General features: G+C 35.3%; 1 protein-coding gene across 2 annotated transcripts in view; it reads left to right on the forward strand.

The window, feature by feature from the left end:
• LOC150085629 (uncharacterized) overlaps window positions 1-18,816 on the forward strand; it is a 126,838-nt gene that overhangs the window by 100,700 nt on the left and 7,322 nt on the right. For both annotated transcript variants that reach the window (XM_090374145.1, XM_090374146.1), the window contains exons 7-8: window positions 5,341-5,495; window positions 7,996-8,143. In XM_090374145.1, the coding sequence (XP_090230271.1) occupies window positions 5,341-5,495; window positions 7,996-8,143 (303 nt within the window). The remainder of the gene's footprint in view (window positions 1-5,340; window positions 5,496-7,995; window positions 8,144-18,816) is intronic.

The following is an 18,816-nucleotide window of genomic DNA, read 5'->3' on the forward strand; positions in this document are numbered from 1 at the left end:
TTGACAATAGAGAGCTATTAATTGCTGAATTATTCCTGTATTCTATTATCTTATGAGATGCAACAGGGATTACCTTTATTTTTTTACTATAGGATGGCTTCTTTCGACCAACTCTCCTAGTCCAATGCATTAACGATTAATTTGTAACATTAATATATTTATAAGATTAATTAAACGTCTTCCCCACTGTCAGAACAGTAGTGGGATAACCCCGTGGTATCAATATCAGACATCCAACTCAACCCAGGGTTCCAACCACAATGCCCCTGCCAGTAAGGAAAACATTGGGTCCAACATCATTAAAATTAAAATTGATATAAAAAAGCTTAACTGCATATAGAGCAATATTCTCTTCATTCCTTAAGTTGGACTAAGGCTTTTCTAAATTACATATTCACAGAAAGAAGAGCAAACCAAAAAGTAAACCAGAAAAATTGTCTTATGTAGTACTTTTTTGTTTTTCACGCATAAGCATAAAATTCCAATCATCAGATAGTTGGAATGGTCTACGAATATTAATTGAATTTTTACATAACTTCATTTCGAAGGTTTCCACAATAAGTAATTTATAGTAATTGTGTTGGATATTTATTAATTTTGCTCCATTAAAACCAAACACAGGTTGTTCATTTAGGTTGCATTGGGCAGTAGCACACGCTCTTTGAGTAGACCGGGCTTCAAGCCCCTGACCGCTGAATACGGTCGATCTGCCAACCCGCACTGGACCAGCATGGCAGATTATGGTCCATTTACCTCAGCATGAATTGTTGAGGAGGCTTCCATCCTGCAGTGAGTTGATAATGGCTGCACTTTACTTTTACTTTAACAGGTTGCATGAAACAACAGTTCCGATGCATTTGATTGATCTGCCTGAACTGAAGTTCTTAACCCATTATTGCCACAGATCGCATATTATGGAAGATAACTGGATGACATTTTGATTATTACAGATCATTTGACCATAAATAATGTACTACATGTTTTTAATAATATCCATTCAAGATTAAAATTTACGTTGGAAATAGAAGCAAAAACACAGTCCATTAATTTCGTAAATTTTGCCATGCATACACTGTGCTGCCACTTTATTAGGTACACCCCTGCTGTGCACACAAATGGTTTGTCCCACAACGTTGCAAGTCACATGACCACAGTTATGGATATAAATGCCGCAGAACAACCTTGGTATTAGTTAAGTGTAAAACCGTAGCAAGAATGGAGAAAAGGAGTGATCTAATGGACTTTGAACATGGAATGGTAGTAGGTGCAAAACTTGCCGGATAAAGCATCTCTGAAACGGCAGTTCTCCTGAACTTTTCATGCACCACAATTTCAAGAGTGTATCGAGAATGGAGCAACGAACAGAAAACATCCTCTCAATGGCACTCCTGTGGAAGAAAATCGCTTGTTGATGAGAGGAGGATGGCTAGAATTGTGCAAGGAAACAGATGGGCCACAATGTCGCACATCACATCAGAATACAACTTTGGTGCACAGAACTATATATCACAACAGGCCACTAGTCGCACTTTGTCGCAAATGGGCCACAACAGCCGATGGCCACATCGCGTACCTTTGTTATCAATGAAGAACAAGAGAACATGCCTCCTGTGGGCATAGCAAAACCAGCACTGGACTATCGAAGATTTGAAAACAGTTGCTTGGTCTGACAATTCGAAGTTCCTGGTGCATCACGTTGATGCAAGGCTCAGAAGTTGGTGAAAACAACATGAATCCATGGACCCATCATGCCTGACAACTACTGTACAAGGTAGTGGGGGCAGTGTTATGGTGTGGAGAATGTTTTCTTGGCATACATTGGGTCCATTGATACCCACAGATTCACGTCTGAATGCCACATCGTACCTAAACATCATTGCTGACCAAGTGCATCCGTTCATGTTGAAAGTTTATCCTCAGTCAGATGGTTACTTCCAGCAGGATAATGCACCAGTGCACAAAGCCCGAATCACTATGGAATGGTTCCAGGAATGTGACAATGACTTTTCTTTGCTGAGTGGCCTGCTCAGTCCACGGATCTCAATCCTATTGTACATCTTTGGGATGAGCTGGAAAGGGATGTTCGCAGCAGCTCATCGGATCTCAAGGAACTGCGTGACACACTCGTGTCTGCATGGTACTCCATTCCTGCACAACGTTTTCAGCATCTTGTTCAATCCATGCCTAGACGAATTCAGGCTGTTTTGAAGGCTAAAGGAGGCTCAATACGCTACTAGGTTGGTGTACCTAATAAAGTGGCAGCACAATGTAGATTATATCATAAATTAAATTTTAGTGCAGGTAGTTCTCGCCTTGACGAGTTAATTCATTCCAAGCGTGCACTTGTAAAGCGGGAATTTATTTTCCATAGACATAATGTTAAAAATAGGGGTTACGTTATCAACAATGAATTTAGTTAGCTAATTAGTTTGTTTAAACAATGATTGATTTATCCAAAGAAATGAAAACGTAGCCTGTAAAATCAAGCAAATTATAATAATAGAGAAATTATTTATGACTTACAAATGTTAAAGAATGTTTATTCTTCATCATCATCATTGACTAAAAGCACACTTGTTGATCATTCATTATTGGCTTGGCACTCATTGGTTTGTTGCACAAGGAGTTGCCTTCAGAAATGCTTCAAGAGGCATTTATTTCCAAGATAATCTTCCCTTTTCTTTATAAATTTCAATAGCTGCATAAGCATTTTTCAACGGAACGGACAAATTGCAACTAACACGATTTGCATAGAGTAACAAGTTTACAAAGCTTAAAAAAAAAAAAGGAATGAAGAGCAGATTCTGAAAATTTATTTGTGTTTTTTATACGATTGAAGATTTCAGTAAAGGGAAACACATTTCACCATAATAACGTAAAAAAACACACAATTCCAGCTATCAGTATTTTCACAAATGCAATAACATCGAGTTTACTACCCGTTTATAAATGCTTGCAGTAACAGAAAAGCCCAATAAACCAGAAAGTGCAAGTTGTTTTTGTTGTTTTATGGTCGTGACTCCAGAAATGTGTTTTAGAAAAATATCACAAGGCATTTAAAATTGATTCTTATAACATATGATAACGATGAAAGTGTAGTGCGTTTAATGATTTGAATTGATAACTAATACAATTTACACTTTAAAAACGACCTTTTAGCGAGTTATATAGCGAAAATTTTAACTTCCGAGGTCGTGGAATGAATTACCAAAAAAACAATGTGTCATTGGGTTCACGTTACCATATTTTTGCAATAAGATGGTAACGGATTAATATCGTAAAGCAGTGTACATTGTATTGTATAGCTACATGTGTGGTTTTAAACGTGGTATTTATGAATGTTTAACATTCGTTTTTTGCAATTAATGTTCATATTTTCGATTTTGTTGATACTTGAAAGAAAAAAAAAACTCGTAAAGCAAAAACTTGTAAAGCGAGAACTGCCTGTATATGTTGAACACTCACTAATAAAGCAATGCTTTTACATTTCTATAGTTACCACCCCTTTTCGTATAAAAAAAAATCAGTCATGTTGAATCAATTTATTAACACGTTTAAATATTCTTCCACCCAGATTTTATTAATGACAGAAATAAATGAGCTAACAAAGAGATTTATAAACAGGGGTTACCCTTTAACCATTATAATCAAAGTTAAAACTTTAGCGTGGAAAAAAAAAAGAAATAAAAACCGAAAAACACGTAACGTACGTAAATTTGATATGGACAAAAAACATTTTATTACTATACCTTATGTCACGCAATGGTATAACAAACTTAATCAAATATGTAAAGGTACTGACATAAATCATAGCCAAACCTACGAATAAATTATATATACGTTTTTTTAGAAATCGACCTTTAAACACCATCTTTCAATTACAACATGATCTTGTATATGGCATTGCATGTAAAAACTTCATTGTGGTTTATGCAGGTTCTACCATGGGGTGGTTCAGAGTCGAGAAAAACAACATGAAGCTTCAGTTCGGGCGGGTAAATCAAATGTATCGGAATAGTCATTTCATGTAATAAATGAACAACATGTATTCGGTTTTAATGAAGCAAAAATAATAAATATCCAACACAATTACTATAAATTACTTATTGTGGAAACCTTCGAGATGAAGTTATGTAAAAATTCAATTAATATTCATAGACCATTCCTACTATCTGATGATTGGTCATTTATGCTTATGCGTGAAGAACAAAAAAGTACTACATAAGACAATTTTTCTGGTTAACTTTTTTGGTTTGCTCTTCTTCCTGCGAACATGTAGTTTCGAAAAGCCTTAGTCCAACTTAAGGTAAGGTAAGAGTATTGCTATATTTGCAGTTAAGCTTTTTTATTTTAATTTTAAATTTAGTTTTAATGAAGTTGGACCTGCTGTTTTCCTTGCTGGCAGGGGTGTTGTGGTTGGAACCCTGGGTTGAGTTGGACATCCAATATTGATACAATGGGGTTGTCCACCACTGTTCTGACAATGGGGAAGATGTTTAATTAATCTTATAAATATATTGTTGTTACAAATTAATCGTTAATGTGTTGGACTAGGAGAGTTGGTCGAAAGAAGCCATCCTATAGTAAAAAAATAAAGGTAATCCCTGTTGCAGCTCATAATATATATATTTTTTTTTTTTATGGGAATCCCAAACACAAAAGGTATTAGAACCTATAGCACTTAACACTGCATGCATTGAAGGCTGAGCAGACAGAAGATGCTTGTTTATACTTGAATTTCTGTAGATCATAATTTTTTGGAAATACACATGTGAAAGAAGGTTCTTCCAGAGAATGGAAGTAGAAAGGATAAATGAGGAAAAGTTTGACCTTTGAGTTTATCAGCAAGTGGATGCTAATTGGTTGAGGCACATGTTTAGAAGAGAGTGATGGAATTACAGGTGCTGCTCTAGAAGAACAATGCTCATGAAAGTATCTATAGAAAGGGCATGCAGCAAAAACTGTTTGTAAGGGAGGGGATGAAGAGACTTCATAAGAGATGGATCGTTAATTAACCTGAATGATCTCTTTTGAATAGAGTTAAGAAGTGAGGTTATAGGGGTACTACCATCTCAGATGTGAAAACAGTATTCCACAGTAGGGAGCTTTGTATAAAGTCAGAAGCTGAAGTATCGGACTGGTTCCAATTAAAAAAATTGAAAATACTTTGGTTCTGTGTGATTATCACATAGAACTAAAGTTTTAATTAAATTATTAATTGACTTTAATAATTTTATAATATTGGAATTTTCACGCATATATTTAATTATGTATTGTATTTTGTGATTTTGTATGCTATTGCTTTTTTATTAATTTCTTTAAAAAAATTTTTTAATCTAGCTGTTGCTGAAGCAATAGGATGCAAAATTTGGACTGATACAGGAAAACAGCGAATACTGAATTGTTTAGAAGATAATAACATCACTTCATACTTAGTGAAAAATAGAAAAGAAGCCCAATTCCATGTTCTCTCAATGTATTCACTGCAGCAACATGTAATCTTCTTTCTTTTTAATCAGTTAATTAAGATTTATTTGTAATGTCATAAAACAAAAATTACAAATTAGGTGGATGATTATGCTAAAGGTTATATTTTAGTGCTACCTTGTTGTTATTATATATATCAGTGATATGAGTAAGAGTGAAGAGATACAGAAAAGGAGTAAAGAAATAAATGTGGATACCTCCATTTATTCCTACAGGATGCAAAATACATTTCCACATTTTTTTTTTTAACTTGCACCAGCCGACAAAAACTTACATAAAGTCAAATTTCCGTAAGTCAAGTATTGCATTAGCCAGGAAGTGGCTGTATAGAGGAAGAGATTTAAACTAGATTGTTTGAAATTTTCTTTTTGCCAGTGAGTTGATTTCTGGAACAATTTGCCTGCAGCAGGGCTGTGCTGAGCCATTTTAGTCACTGAGGCAAGAATAAAAAATGCACCCTCCCCTAAAATATTTTTAAAAAAATTTTAATTAAAAAAAGATGACTTATTTAAAATACATTTTTGGTACATGTTTTAATAAAAATAAAAGAATGACTAAAATCACTTTTTTCCTGCATCACAGCCACTAAGTTTTTTTGATGCCATTTTTACTAAAAAACAAATTTAAATTTATTAAATAAATTTATTGTATTTTAATTAATTTCAAATATACCCAAACATTTACCTTTCACAATTAAATTGCATATCTTCCATAAAGGTAGAGCATTTTAATCTATTTGCATCAATGATGACTCTGCCAGGACACAAGTATTTGCAGTTATAAAATTGACAACCAGTGGGGCGACAACCACGGTGGCATCCCAGATAACACTAGGGTGCAGAGCTCGGTATCTGTGTACAGTAGCGCGACAAAGATTTTTGTCTTGCAAAAGCAAGATGATAAACGGATTGGAATTATCAAAACATAAAATCAAAAATGTTGGCAATTATTTAATCTTTCTTTTGGCACCCCTTTAAAATTTTAACCTGAGGAAAGATGGTTAAAATTTTAAAGGGGTGCCAAGCTGTTAAACCTGTTCATTTATTATTTTACCACCTGTTGTACATATTCACAAAGGTCTGGTTTGTGTTCCATCCTAGACTGATGAAATTCTGGTTGGCCTTTCTATCCAGATTTGTGTTAGCTTGTCTCAGTGGCAGTTCAGTGGTTTTCTCCATTCTGGGGATTTTTTTCCTCCTTGCAAACAGGCAAACTGACCTAGAACACTTGGCTGTGTGTAGTGACCCTCTCTGGGTGACTGCCTTCATAGCAATGTATCTTGCAAAGCCATAAACCAATAGGCATAGGAGGCAGTGGAAAGCCGCTGCATATTAATCTGTAGGGTTACGGACCTACCTTTGGGCATCAGCTACAAGATTAAATGAAACAGCTGTTAATGTGGTTGTAATCCAAAAATGCAGCAATGGTCCAGCTTGAAGGTTGCTAGATTTGTTATTTAAAGAGAGCTACAAGGCCTGGGCATTTATTATTGTGTGTCACCAGTTATGTATACATATAGTACTTTTTTCGAGAGGTTCTTATACGATCTTTCACCGACGACAAATATGTTGGAATTTCCGATGGCTTTATATCTTAGTTTGAGGTAGCTGATCTCAAGCAGAGGTTTAGAGTTTTTCACTTTGAATTATTCTGGGGTTTTTCTCCCTGTAAGCAGACAAACTGGCCTTGAATTAGTTAGTTACAGACTTGTACACAAGCAGAGAAGGCAAAAGGCCTGGTGGTTTCCCATTGCCTTCCATACTTGGGTGTACAGGTCTGTAGTCACACATGTTCATGTATAAATACCCAGATTTATTGTGGTGCTTTGGGCACAATAATTACCATCATCACTACCACCATAATAATTATCAGTGACAACCAAAAGATTAGGTGATACAACAATGAATAAGGCAGTGTTCCAGCCTGAAGGTTGCTGGATTTTAAATGGTATTATTTTGAAAAGTATTTTGTACAGAAAATAGTAATAATAATGCTCTCACACCTAGAACAGTAGTTAAGATCATTGTTTTTTTCCTCTGCATTGAACAGGCTTGTTTAAATCAAATTGAAATGAGAGGAATTTTTATGGCCTTTTCTTTTGTATTATTTTGTACAGAAAATAGTGATAATAATGCTGTCACACATAGAACAGTAGTTAAGATCATTGTTTTTTTTCCTCTTCATTGAACAGGCCCATTTAAATCCAGTTGAAATTGGAGGAATTTTTATGGCCTTTTCTTTTATGCCCTGCCCATGTTAGTTCGACAAGGCTTTAAAAAATGGTCGGCATCATGAAAAACTGCATGATATCAACTAACTTGTTTCCCCTCTCCCAGAAAGCTCTGTTTCATCTAGAAAACTAACTGGCTATAGAATGCAAGTTTAAACACAATATTGATACCCCATAGTTTTCATTGTCTTACTACAAATGACAAACAAACATTGTAATAAATAATTCGATCATTTAATTATTCATATTGGATGATAATAAAATATTTTCTTTTATAGAAATTACAGCAGTATTTGGAGGAATTTTCAGGCCAATTCAGTGAAATTTTGGCCTTTAAACCAACAGGATGGACACATTCCACTAAAATTTCTGAAAATAGTCTTAATGTCATTAAACCTCGTTGTTGTGGATCTGTGTCCATATATGGTGAGTAGCCTGTAACACTGAAAAACATTTCATTTTTTTGTTGTATTTTTTTTTTTTTTTTTTTTTTTTGTCTTAAAAAAAAAAAAAGATTCTTTGTTAGAGTAAAATTGTTATAGATAACTGTGTCAGGAGCATATGATTTTTGTTAGATACTAAGAAAAAAAACAAAAACTTGAGATAGACAGTGCAGCTAAAATTAAATGAGACTGAATAAAAAAAAAATAAAAGTCTAACACAAGTATTGCCTCAGCAGAGGTGCAAGAGAACAGAAGTGTGACCTTGGTAGCCTGCCAACCCAATACCAGTTGGCTTTAAGTTGCTTTTTTGTACAGGCATTCTTGATATCAGTATCAGAAACCAAAGAATGGAATAGCAGATGAATATCAAGATTTATGTAAAGCTGGGGGAAAAGTCCAACTGAAACACACAAAATGTTATCAACAACTTATAGGGATCTTGTAGAGCAGATATCATATTTTAAGGGCACAAAAGGTGACGTTGTTGTATACATTGGCACTAATGGCATTAAGAGTACGAAATCTGCAGACTCATTTAACAAGTACAGATCAATGTTGAAAAAAAAGTTGCAAGTTAGGGTTAAATTTGAAGTTGTCTGTAATTCTGCCAAGATACAATTAGTCTATTCAATCAATTTGGCCTACTGTAGAGATTGTACAAGGGTCATGGGGTAGATTTTTTTTCAGTGTGGTCTGTGCTTGCTAACAGGAAAGAACGCTTCTACAGGGATGGGATACACTTAAAAAAAATGGTGCAAGAATATTTGCTGATGTTATATCAAGGCAGTGCATGTATACTTGCATGTACACCAATGCTAGGAGTATAGTAAATAAATTTGATGAATTTGAAATGATGGAGAAGACATCAAAAAGCAGATATTATTGGGATATCAGAGACATGGTGTCACAGATGTAAGGAATACAGAATTTGAATTTGAGGAATACAATGTGTATAGAAAGGATAGGAATGGAGGAGGAGTTATGCTGTTAGTTAAGGAACATAAAATCTGTCAGTGAATCCAGTTGACATGGATGGACAATGCAATGTTGAGCCAATTTGGTGTGACATAAGCACTGAGAAAGCAAAAATGAGGGTAGGAGTGTGTTATAGGCTTAATGACTGATGAATACAACGAACAACTGTGGGCCGGTAAATCAGAATGTTTTATAATGGGAGATTTTAACTTCCCAGATATTGACTGGAACTTGTGGGTCGGTCACTCGCACATTAGAAAGGCTTTTGTGGATTTATTGGATGATTGTTTTCTACAGCAGCATGTCCGTGAGGCAGCCAGAGGGAATAATACTCTTGATCTGATTATCAGCAATGGTTATTCATGCATTAAGAATCTGCAAATAAAGGAACCACTTGGTGGCAGTGATCACAGTGTATTGATATGGGATTTACTCAAAGGTGTAACTACCATCATGGATAAAGAGAAGGGTTTTTGCTTTCGTAAAGGTGACTACAGTGATCTCAGACAGTTTATAAATTCTATACAGTGGGACCAACCGATGACATTACCAGCAGAAAATTCTAAATGGGAAGCATTCAAGAATTGATCTTCGAAGCTACTAGGCTTTTCATAGCAACTAAGAAATACTGTTCAAGGTTTATGCCCAAATGGATGTTAGATGAATTAATGAGACTTGTGGCAGAGAAGAAAAGTGCATGGGATGCATATAAATTATCAGGATACACAGACGCCTATGGTAGATACAAGAGCTAGTCGTAATCAAGTCGCAAAGAGATTACGACAAACCTTTGGCAAAAAGAAACCTTTACATACATAAAGAAGTCTTTGGCAAAGCAAAGACTTCTTTATGTATGTAAACTCTAGAAAGAAGGGGATGAATCAGATTTGTCCACTTGATATCGATGGTTCGACTATTGGTGATCCTGCTCAGGTAGCTGGCAAACTGAATGAGTATTTTGCAACTACATTCACACACAAGGAGTTATTTAGGGAGTGGAATGCCAAAAGTTTATCAAACTCTAGCAGAGAGCTAAAGGATTTTGTAATAACCGAGAGCAATGTGGATGAGAAATTGAAGTTAAACATAAGAAAAGCATTTGGGCAGGAGGGGATATAACCAATTATATGAAAGGAGGTAGCAAAAGAAGTAAGCAAACCCTTAGCCATAATTATGAGAGCACCCTTGAATTCAGGGAAGATCCCCACAGATTGGAGATGTGCAAATGTATTCCCTATTCACAAAGGGTGTTCAAAGGGTGACACAGGTAATTACCAACCTGTTAGTTTAACTTGTTCCAGGGAAATGGAGTCACTGGTTAAAGAAGCAATGCAGGACCATCTAGACAAGACTGCAGTTATAGTTCAGACATAGCATGGCTTTATTAAGTGGAAGTCTTGCCTGGAAAATTTAATTTGATACTACAATGTGGTCACAATAGAACTAGATGCAAAAAATAATTTTGATATCATATACCGGATGGTTATAAAATAAATTTGCCTATTCAGGAGACCCTAGTGTCAAAATGGTTAGAGATAGTGCTGTGAAAATCGGTGGGTATGTCATTTAGAGTATGGGGAAGCGTATGGGCTATGTAGAAGGGAAAAAAAATAATTAAAATTTCCAACACTAGGGGAGAAATTGGCACTGTAAACATGAGATGGAATACTTAACTTAGGATTAGATTTTAATATCATAACTTAGAAATTTACAGATATTGTTCTATGTGCTTTCCTTCAGTTGAAATGACATTCTGAAAATGGAGGACTGCATGCAACACAGTTTCACGTAGCATTGGGAACATGCTGGTTAATGCTTGCTTTCAAATCAACAAGCGTCTGTAGGCCACCATGGTAAACTCTGTCTTTCAGGTATCTCCATAGCCAGAAATCAAGGGATTGAGATCTGGTGATTGGGCTGGCCAGAACTGCAGAAAGTCTTTAGAAATGATGTGATTATTTCTGAATGTTGAATGGAGTAGTTCTTTCACTTGTTGACCAATGTGGGGAGGGGTTACCATCTTGCATGAACGCTATGGTCTCCAAGCATTGCCTTTCTTGCAGAACGGGAATAATGTGATTTCTTAGAAGAGTGCAGTACCATGCATTAGTTACCGTACACTTTACGGCTATGAAGTGTAGACTCTTCAAAGGAAACTGGTCCGATTATAAACTCTGCTGTGAATCCACACCGTACTGTAACATATGAACTTTGTAGTGGTCTTTCATGCACACACAGCAGATGGTCAAAAAGTTCCCTATATTCAACAGTTTTGTGATTTACAGCCCCCATGAAGTGAAATTTGCCTCATCAGACTACAAGATAATTCGATGATCCCATGTATCGTCAGTTCCATAAGAGCCAGAAATTGCAGAGCAAAGTCTATTTGTTGTTGCTGATCACAAGACTTTAGTTCTTGCACTACATGACTCTTGTACAGGAACCAGCATAAAATTATTCGAAGCACTTTACGTACAGTAGACCAAGGAAGGTTCAAGTCTCTTGACACACCTCTGGCACTACCGACTGGTAGTGTTTCACATTCTGATCTGGAGGCCATTGCAATCACCACTTCATTCACTACCTCCGTTCTGATACGTGGTCGTAATCTGGAATTACACCTAAATCCCTGGTCGCTTCAAATTTCTTTATTGGTTTTTGAAGCCCCACTGACGTCAAAAGGTCCTTTATGCAAACCTTTTAAGTTTCCAATATTCATGTAGTGCTGCATTAGCATTATTATTATTCTGGTAGAACAGTTTTACTAAAAAAGCACGTCCCTTTTTTGAGCCATAATGGTTATTGGCAGTGGCATTGGCCTTTCTGCTTTTATCTAACAGGATGGCATTTGCGTAAGCAGCGTCTTCTTCTTCCAGTCACATAGCTCCCCGAGGAGCTGTTGTGACCACCAACAAATTCCTCCAACTGCATTTGATCGTGTGCTATACAAGCAGCATCGCAAAGTGTCATGCCCAGAAGTTCACTGATCCCATCCTTCCACCTAGTTGCAGGTCTTCCTCTGCACCCGGCCGACCGGGCTAGCCGAGTGGGTAAAGTACCTGCCCGGCAACCCAAAGGTCGCGGGTTCGATTCCCGCCTCGGGCTTGGATCAAAGTACTGCAAAAACCTTGGGAGGTGCAATATGGCCACAGAAGCCGATGCGCCAACAACTACCAAATCAAAATCAAAAAATCCTCTGCACCTCTTCCCCTCAGTTTTTCCTTCCATTATATTCTTCAACAGAAAGTTTTCCCTTACTATATGACCAAAAAACTTGAGTTTTCTTTTGTTTATGCTATGAAGAAGAATTTTAGACCTGCCAATTTTATTCAATATTCACTCATTTGTTCTTTGATCCAAGTAAAAAAATACACAGTATTCTCCTATAACACCACATTTCAAATGTCTCAATTTTCTTCCTATCAACTCTTTTCAGATTCCATCCTTCACATCCATAAGTGGCAACTGGAAAAATTAACGAATCAATTATTCTCAATTTCGTCTTTAAGGGCATCTCCCCATAATTTTATCAGATCAGTGACCAACATTTTAGCAATTGTCTGTCGTCTCTTTACATTGTTTGAGCAATCATTATTTTTATTTATTCTTGACCCTAAATCATCAAATTCTTCGATATCTTGCCCATTAACCATAACGTTACTGGAATCGACATTATCACCAATCACCATAATTTTAGTTTTACACACATTCAGAAACAGTCCTTTTTTCTTACTTGCTTCACATACTCTTCTCAGAGTTTCTTTAAGATTATCCGTAGAATCACAAATTAGCACAGTATCATCTGCATAATGAAGGTTGTTTATCTTCAGTCCTCCAATTTTGATGCCAGTCCCTAAATCTTCCAAAGCTTCATGCATTATATCTTCGGCATAAAGATTAAAAAGGTGAGGTGACAAAATACAGCCCTGCCTGACACCATTACGTATTGTGAAAAAGTCCATGTTTCCCATGTTCATTCTCACAGTTCCTTCCTGGTACAATAACTTAATTAGCTTAAATTATGTGGATTGGAAAACCCACAGTAGTCATCGTTTCCCATAGTTTCTCATGTTGAACACAATCAAATGCTTTTGCATAATCTATAAAACACAAAACGAATGGAACATTGAATTCTTTGCATTTTTCATTAATCTATCATAGACTTAAGATCTGACCTCCAGTTTCTCTACCCCTTCTGAAACCTGCTTGCTCTTCTGCCATTTCTTCAAGTTTTCTTGAGATTCTGTTTAATATGGTTTTAAGAAGAATCTTGCTAGCATGAGAAATTAGGTTAGGTTAATATTCTGTAATTTAAGCAAATTTTCAGATCTCCTTTTTTGGTAAGGGGATGAAAATTGATTTCTTCCAATCTGATGGCCACCATCCCGTTTCCCAAATTTTTACAATCATTTTATGAAAAAACTCAGTGCCCTTCACACCTGTAGTTTTAATCAATTCCAGGTGACTTGCCACACGTTAGTTCTCTGATGGTATTTTTGAATTCTTCCTGTATTGGAACTGGTTCAAAGTAAGCAGTGTGTCTTGAAGTAAATGACAACTTTTACATATGTGCAGCGCCATATTCCCCTGATGGCATAAATTTGAAATAATTTTTTTTTCTTCTACAAATCGCTTCCCCCATACCCTGAATGACATACCCACCAATTTTCACAGTTCTCTCTAACCGTTTTGACACTAGGGTCTCTCGAATAGGGAAACTTATTTTATAACCACCCAAGTACTTGGATTGCAGGAAAGCTTTTGATACTGTTGCACATGGAAGACTGTTGTACAAATTGGAGCAGTATGACATTAAGGGCAAGTTGCTGCTATGGATAAAGAGATGGTTTAGCGGGAGAAGACAGAATGGTAATCAATGGACACTGCTCTTCATGGACTAATGTTATCAGTGGAGACCCCCAGGGTTCGGTGTTGGACTCATTGTTGTTTTGTATATTTATCAGTGATATTGATGAAGGTATATCAGACTTAATGGCCAAGTTTGCAGACGATATGAAGGTTGGCAGGGTTTTTAATGACAATAATGACAGCATGCTACTGCAGGATCTAGACAAGTTGGGAAGATGGGCTGAGAGGTGGCAACTGAAGTTTTAACGTTGACAAATGCAAAGTACTGCATATGGGTAGCAGTAATCCTAGAGTAACGTACCAACTGTGCGCTATTACTCAGGGTAGTAGAGAATGAAAAAGACCTGGGGGTAATTGTGCAGCCAGATATGAAGTTTTTTGAGTAGTACAGACAGGCTGTCAGAGCAGGTCATGGGGTCTTGTCAATTTTATACAGGAATTTTGATAGCAAAGTACAGGTAACCTTCATATAACACGGTAGTTAGGTCCCTATAAAATCTTGTGTAGTATGAAACCATGTTATATGGACTAAGAACCGTACAAAAAGGGGAGGTTATGTTCCAAAAGCTAACAGAAAAACACCATTTTTATATAACTATCAGAAACTTAATTTTTATTAAAATTAGTAATAACTTAACAAACGTCTTACGAACTGTGATTCATATATGTCAGATAATTTACATTCATTTAATTTTCTTTCTCTTCATTGCTGCTAAGCACAATCAAACAAGAAGGTTTTAGCATTAGCATTAGTATAGGCACATGGTACAAGAAAGCAAGCTTATACAGCATCAGCCAAAAAAAAAAAAATCCCATTTCACACATCCATTTGCTCTAAAAATTTGTCCAGTTCTTCCTTGAATTAATTTAACTATCAGCTCGACAGTGACAGATGGAAGTTGGTTCCAGCAATCAACTACCCACTGGCTAAAGGCAAATTTCTGCATATCTATTCTACAACTGTCTTTCTTCAATTTGAAAAATGAGAAAATTATAATGGCAGAACTAAATATCATCATAGTAGACAAGTTTCCCAAATCTTTCCAAAGCTTGTACAAATGCTCTAACAAGAGTATTCGGTCCTTTTTGGACTGTTTTTAGATTGACAAATAAGTAAATATTTTCTTTATCCTTATTTTGCCTTATTTGAATTCGGCCTCATTACTTGCTATGCTGTGTATGTATTTGTGCATATGGGGATATATTAATCTTTAATAAATGGCCATTTGTTTCTTTTGTATAAATTCTAATGTTTTTTCAGTAAAATAGTAAGTTAAAATTTAGTACGTTGGTATCATTTTAAATAAATTCTGATAAATTATTATTACATAAAAGAAATAAATCTGAAGAATTTATATGATAAAAGAAATAGATTATTACCTTAGTTAACAACATCACATTCCAGAAATTTTTTTTTTTTTTTTTTTTATAAAATTTATATTCTATTGCCAATAGCTGCATCTGTATCTCTCCTTATACGTCTGTCTATTGTCCTATCTTTAAATTTTCTTATATACATATCTTCATTAACTTTTCTTTTTATAAATCCCCCCCCCCAACTACAATTGTTCTGAAATTTTTGCCTTAATGCATTAGCATGTTAAGCATCCTAGAAAATTCATCTATTTTCTATTATTTCCCTTTTCTACCTATTAACAATATTTAGCAATTCTAGTTTCAAATAACCTTCCTGCATTTTTGTCTTCTCCTAGTTCATGGGAATGTGTCACTTAAAATATTCCCATTTTGTTAAATATTTCCTATTTCATTTATTTAAATCCATATTTTTGTTGCAGGTTATCATGGTTTTCTCCTCTCTTCCTTTTATGTATGGTATTATGATTGCTTTTTTCGAATTATTCTCTATTGCGCATTTTTTAAATTTTCCTGTGAAGTATCATTCTTGTAATTTTCCATGTATTTGCATAGGAATTTTTGACCATGTCCCATGGAAACCTAAATGAGGATCCTGGAAATCATTTTACATTCATCATTAAATGTGTTTTGCACATTAAAGTTTTGATGATGTTTTTTGAGTGATAGGCAGTTTTTGCCTACTTGTTGCAGTGCGTTTATCTCCTTGTATATAATTAACAAGCTAAGCAACCTCGGTCATGATGGTAATATACAGTGAAATTAAGAAAGATCTGATTGCTAGTAGAGAACAAAACTCACAAAGGATATAAAACATTTACTAGACAAAGGGATTATTAATAAAAGAACATACAATTTCATTAGACCTGCCAGCAGTAAAACACCAAAAGTCCAGCAGAAAATTTAGGTAAATGGTTAGTTTTCATTTAAATCCGCTCAAAAATAATTGCTTAAAAAATTCGATTGACTCCATCAATGTTATCAAGAAAGAAAGAAAAAAAAATTTAATAACAATACTATCGTGGCAAGTATGGATGTAGAACATGTATACAATTAGTCTGATGATAGAAGCAGTAGAGATAATAAAAACTAAAAGAAGAGGGTGGGAAGCCACAAACAAAAAAAGTACTAACACTGATAATTAAATTATTACATTGGCTTTAGAATATGGATATATAGATTTGCAGGAAAGATTTACATATAAACATACAGGTATGGGGAATGTACTTTTGCCACTCTTGGCAGATATCTGTGTGGGAGATTTTGAAAAGAGAGAGAGAGAGTGCCATTGGTTTGATCACTGCAAGGCCTGCAAGTATGGATCAGATATGTGGATTTTTTTTTTTTTTTTTTTTTTTTGACATTATAACACAGGAACCACAATTAAAACAATATTTTCAGTACATCAATAATAGACATCAAACTGTTAGGTTCAAAATGGAACTAGAAGATTGAGAACTACCATTTTTGGATGGCTCAAGGTGAAATAAAAAGAATTCCATTATTATCCAAGTATATAAGAAAAAGGTGGATTCTTGATTTAAATGTTAATTTATACAGCAGGTGGAGAAGGAAAAAAATTCCATGTAGAACAGTATCAAAAGCCTTACTGAAATCTAAGTATACATATAACATAAAAATTATTTTTTGCATCCATTTCTTTTGACTGCTTCATAGTAGCCGAGATTGATAACAAAAGATCCTCCTAACAGATCCATGCTGTGATTACCTTATAACTGTGTTTCTGTCAAGACTATCCTGCATTACTTATGTAATCCCTGACTCCATTATTTTTCCTCAGAACAGAAGTCAAGCTTATAAAGGTACCTCAAGGTTGGGAAAATAACCACTCTTAATAACTGCAATAAATACACTAACCCATATATATGGCATACTAAAAATGTAAATTTAAAAAAAAAATAGATACAGGATAAAGATAGGATCAAACTATTCATTTTAAAACATTTAAAGTGACTTATGCTGATAAAATGAAAAATTGATAAAAGTACGAAGTTAAAACTGATAACAATACATGTTTAGAGAACTTCATGTTGGATTGTTATTCCCCCCCCCCAAAAAAAGGTTTTTTCATTCAGTAATCACCAAATTATGACCACCTCTTAATACCATGTTTGGACACCATTAGCACAGATAACAGCTGCTAATGCTTGATTTATGAAACACATTCTTTACAATTTTGATGTGCCTTGTAAAGGAATTATACACTGAGTGATCATCTACCTAATACTGTGTTGGGCCACCATTTTCATTGACTCCACTAAATGTCTGAAAACATCCACAGAGTTCTGCAGCAATGCTGCCTGCAAGGCTTTCCATGGTATTGGAAGGGGTGGCCAAATTAATTTGTGATGCAACCTACTTCAGAATGTGCCGCGATCTACCATTTCAAGGATTTCGTTGCACATGGTTAAAAAAGTTAATCAACACATTGAAAAATGTTGTTTATAAATTTTAAAATTAAATACAATTCAGAATTCTTATTTTAAATTCATGGGTATTTAAAATTTTAATTTATGTGAAGTTTGTGTCTTCATGCCATCTGCCAAGCTTTCAAAATCATAAAGAATCATAAAGGCCAACCATAAAGAATCATCTGTATGCAGGTCTGTAAGAGTAGAGTGATTCTTGGTCTTTGTTTGTTTCAAAAAAAAATTTTTTTTTTTTTTTTTTTTATCATATGATGTGAGCAATACACGAAGGAACCAGTTTTTCCTGCTTCCTTCATGTATCGTGGCTGCGAGGTCCAACTGGAGAGTACAGCACCATTGTAATATCCAAGCCTGAGGCGGGATTCGAACCCGCGACCTTTGGGTTGCCAGGCAGACACTTTACTCACCCGGCTTTGTTTCAAATATGAAAAGGCTGCTTCACATAGATATGGGGAACCAAAACAGGAATTTAAAAGTTCACTGCATTTTTTTACATTTGAGTACTTTTCTTGGCAAACATATTTCCAAAAGTCTTTCTGATGATCTGACTTTTAGGAAGATATCGTTTCGCAATGTATAATTTCATTTTCAAATAATATTTTCCCATGTGAAAAATCTCAGCGATTTTTTTCTGCAATTTGTTTCGTATCTAAGTCTACAATAAATGGATAAGAAATGTATAAATATAGTGCAAGCGCGCATCAGAAATACATAGCTATATCTGAATAAATCAGAATATTAGTAAAACGGCATTGTTTTAAGTTATATCTCATATTGTGAATACCTTCACGAGTTGCCATGATATTGCACTACTTCGAATAAGTAACACTTCACCTAAGGAGAAGACCTTCTTCGGTGGGTGGGTAAGAAGGGCCAAATAGCCCTGAAACGGTGCCATCTGGGTAGTGGTATCCATCTGAGAATAAGTAACATTAGTCTTCTCCTTAGGTGAAGTGTTACTTATTCGAAGTAGTGCAATATCATGGCA

This window comes from Mastigoproctus giganteus, chromosome 5 (genome assembly GCF_048544385.1).
Source record: "Mastigoproctus giganteus isolate SK-2022 chromosome 5, ASM4854438v1, whole genome shotgun sequence".
Classification (NCBI taxonomy): Eukaryota; Metazoa; Arthropoda; class Arachnida; order Uropygi; family Thelyphonidae; genus Mastigoproctus; species Mastigoproctus giganteus.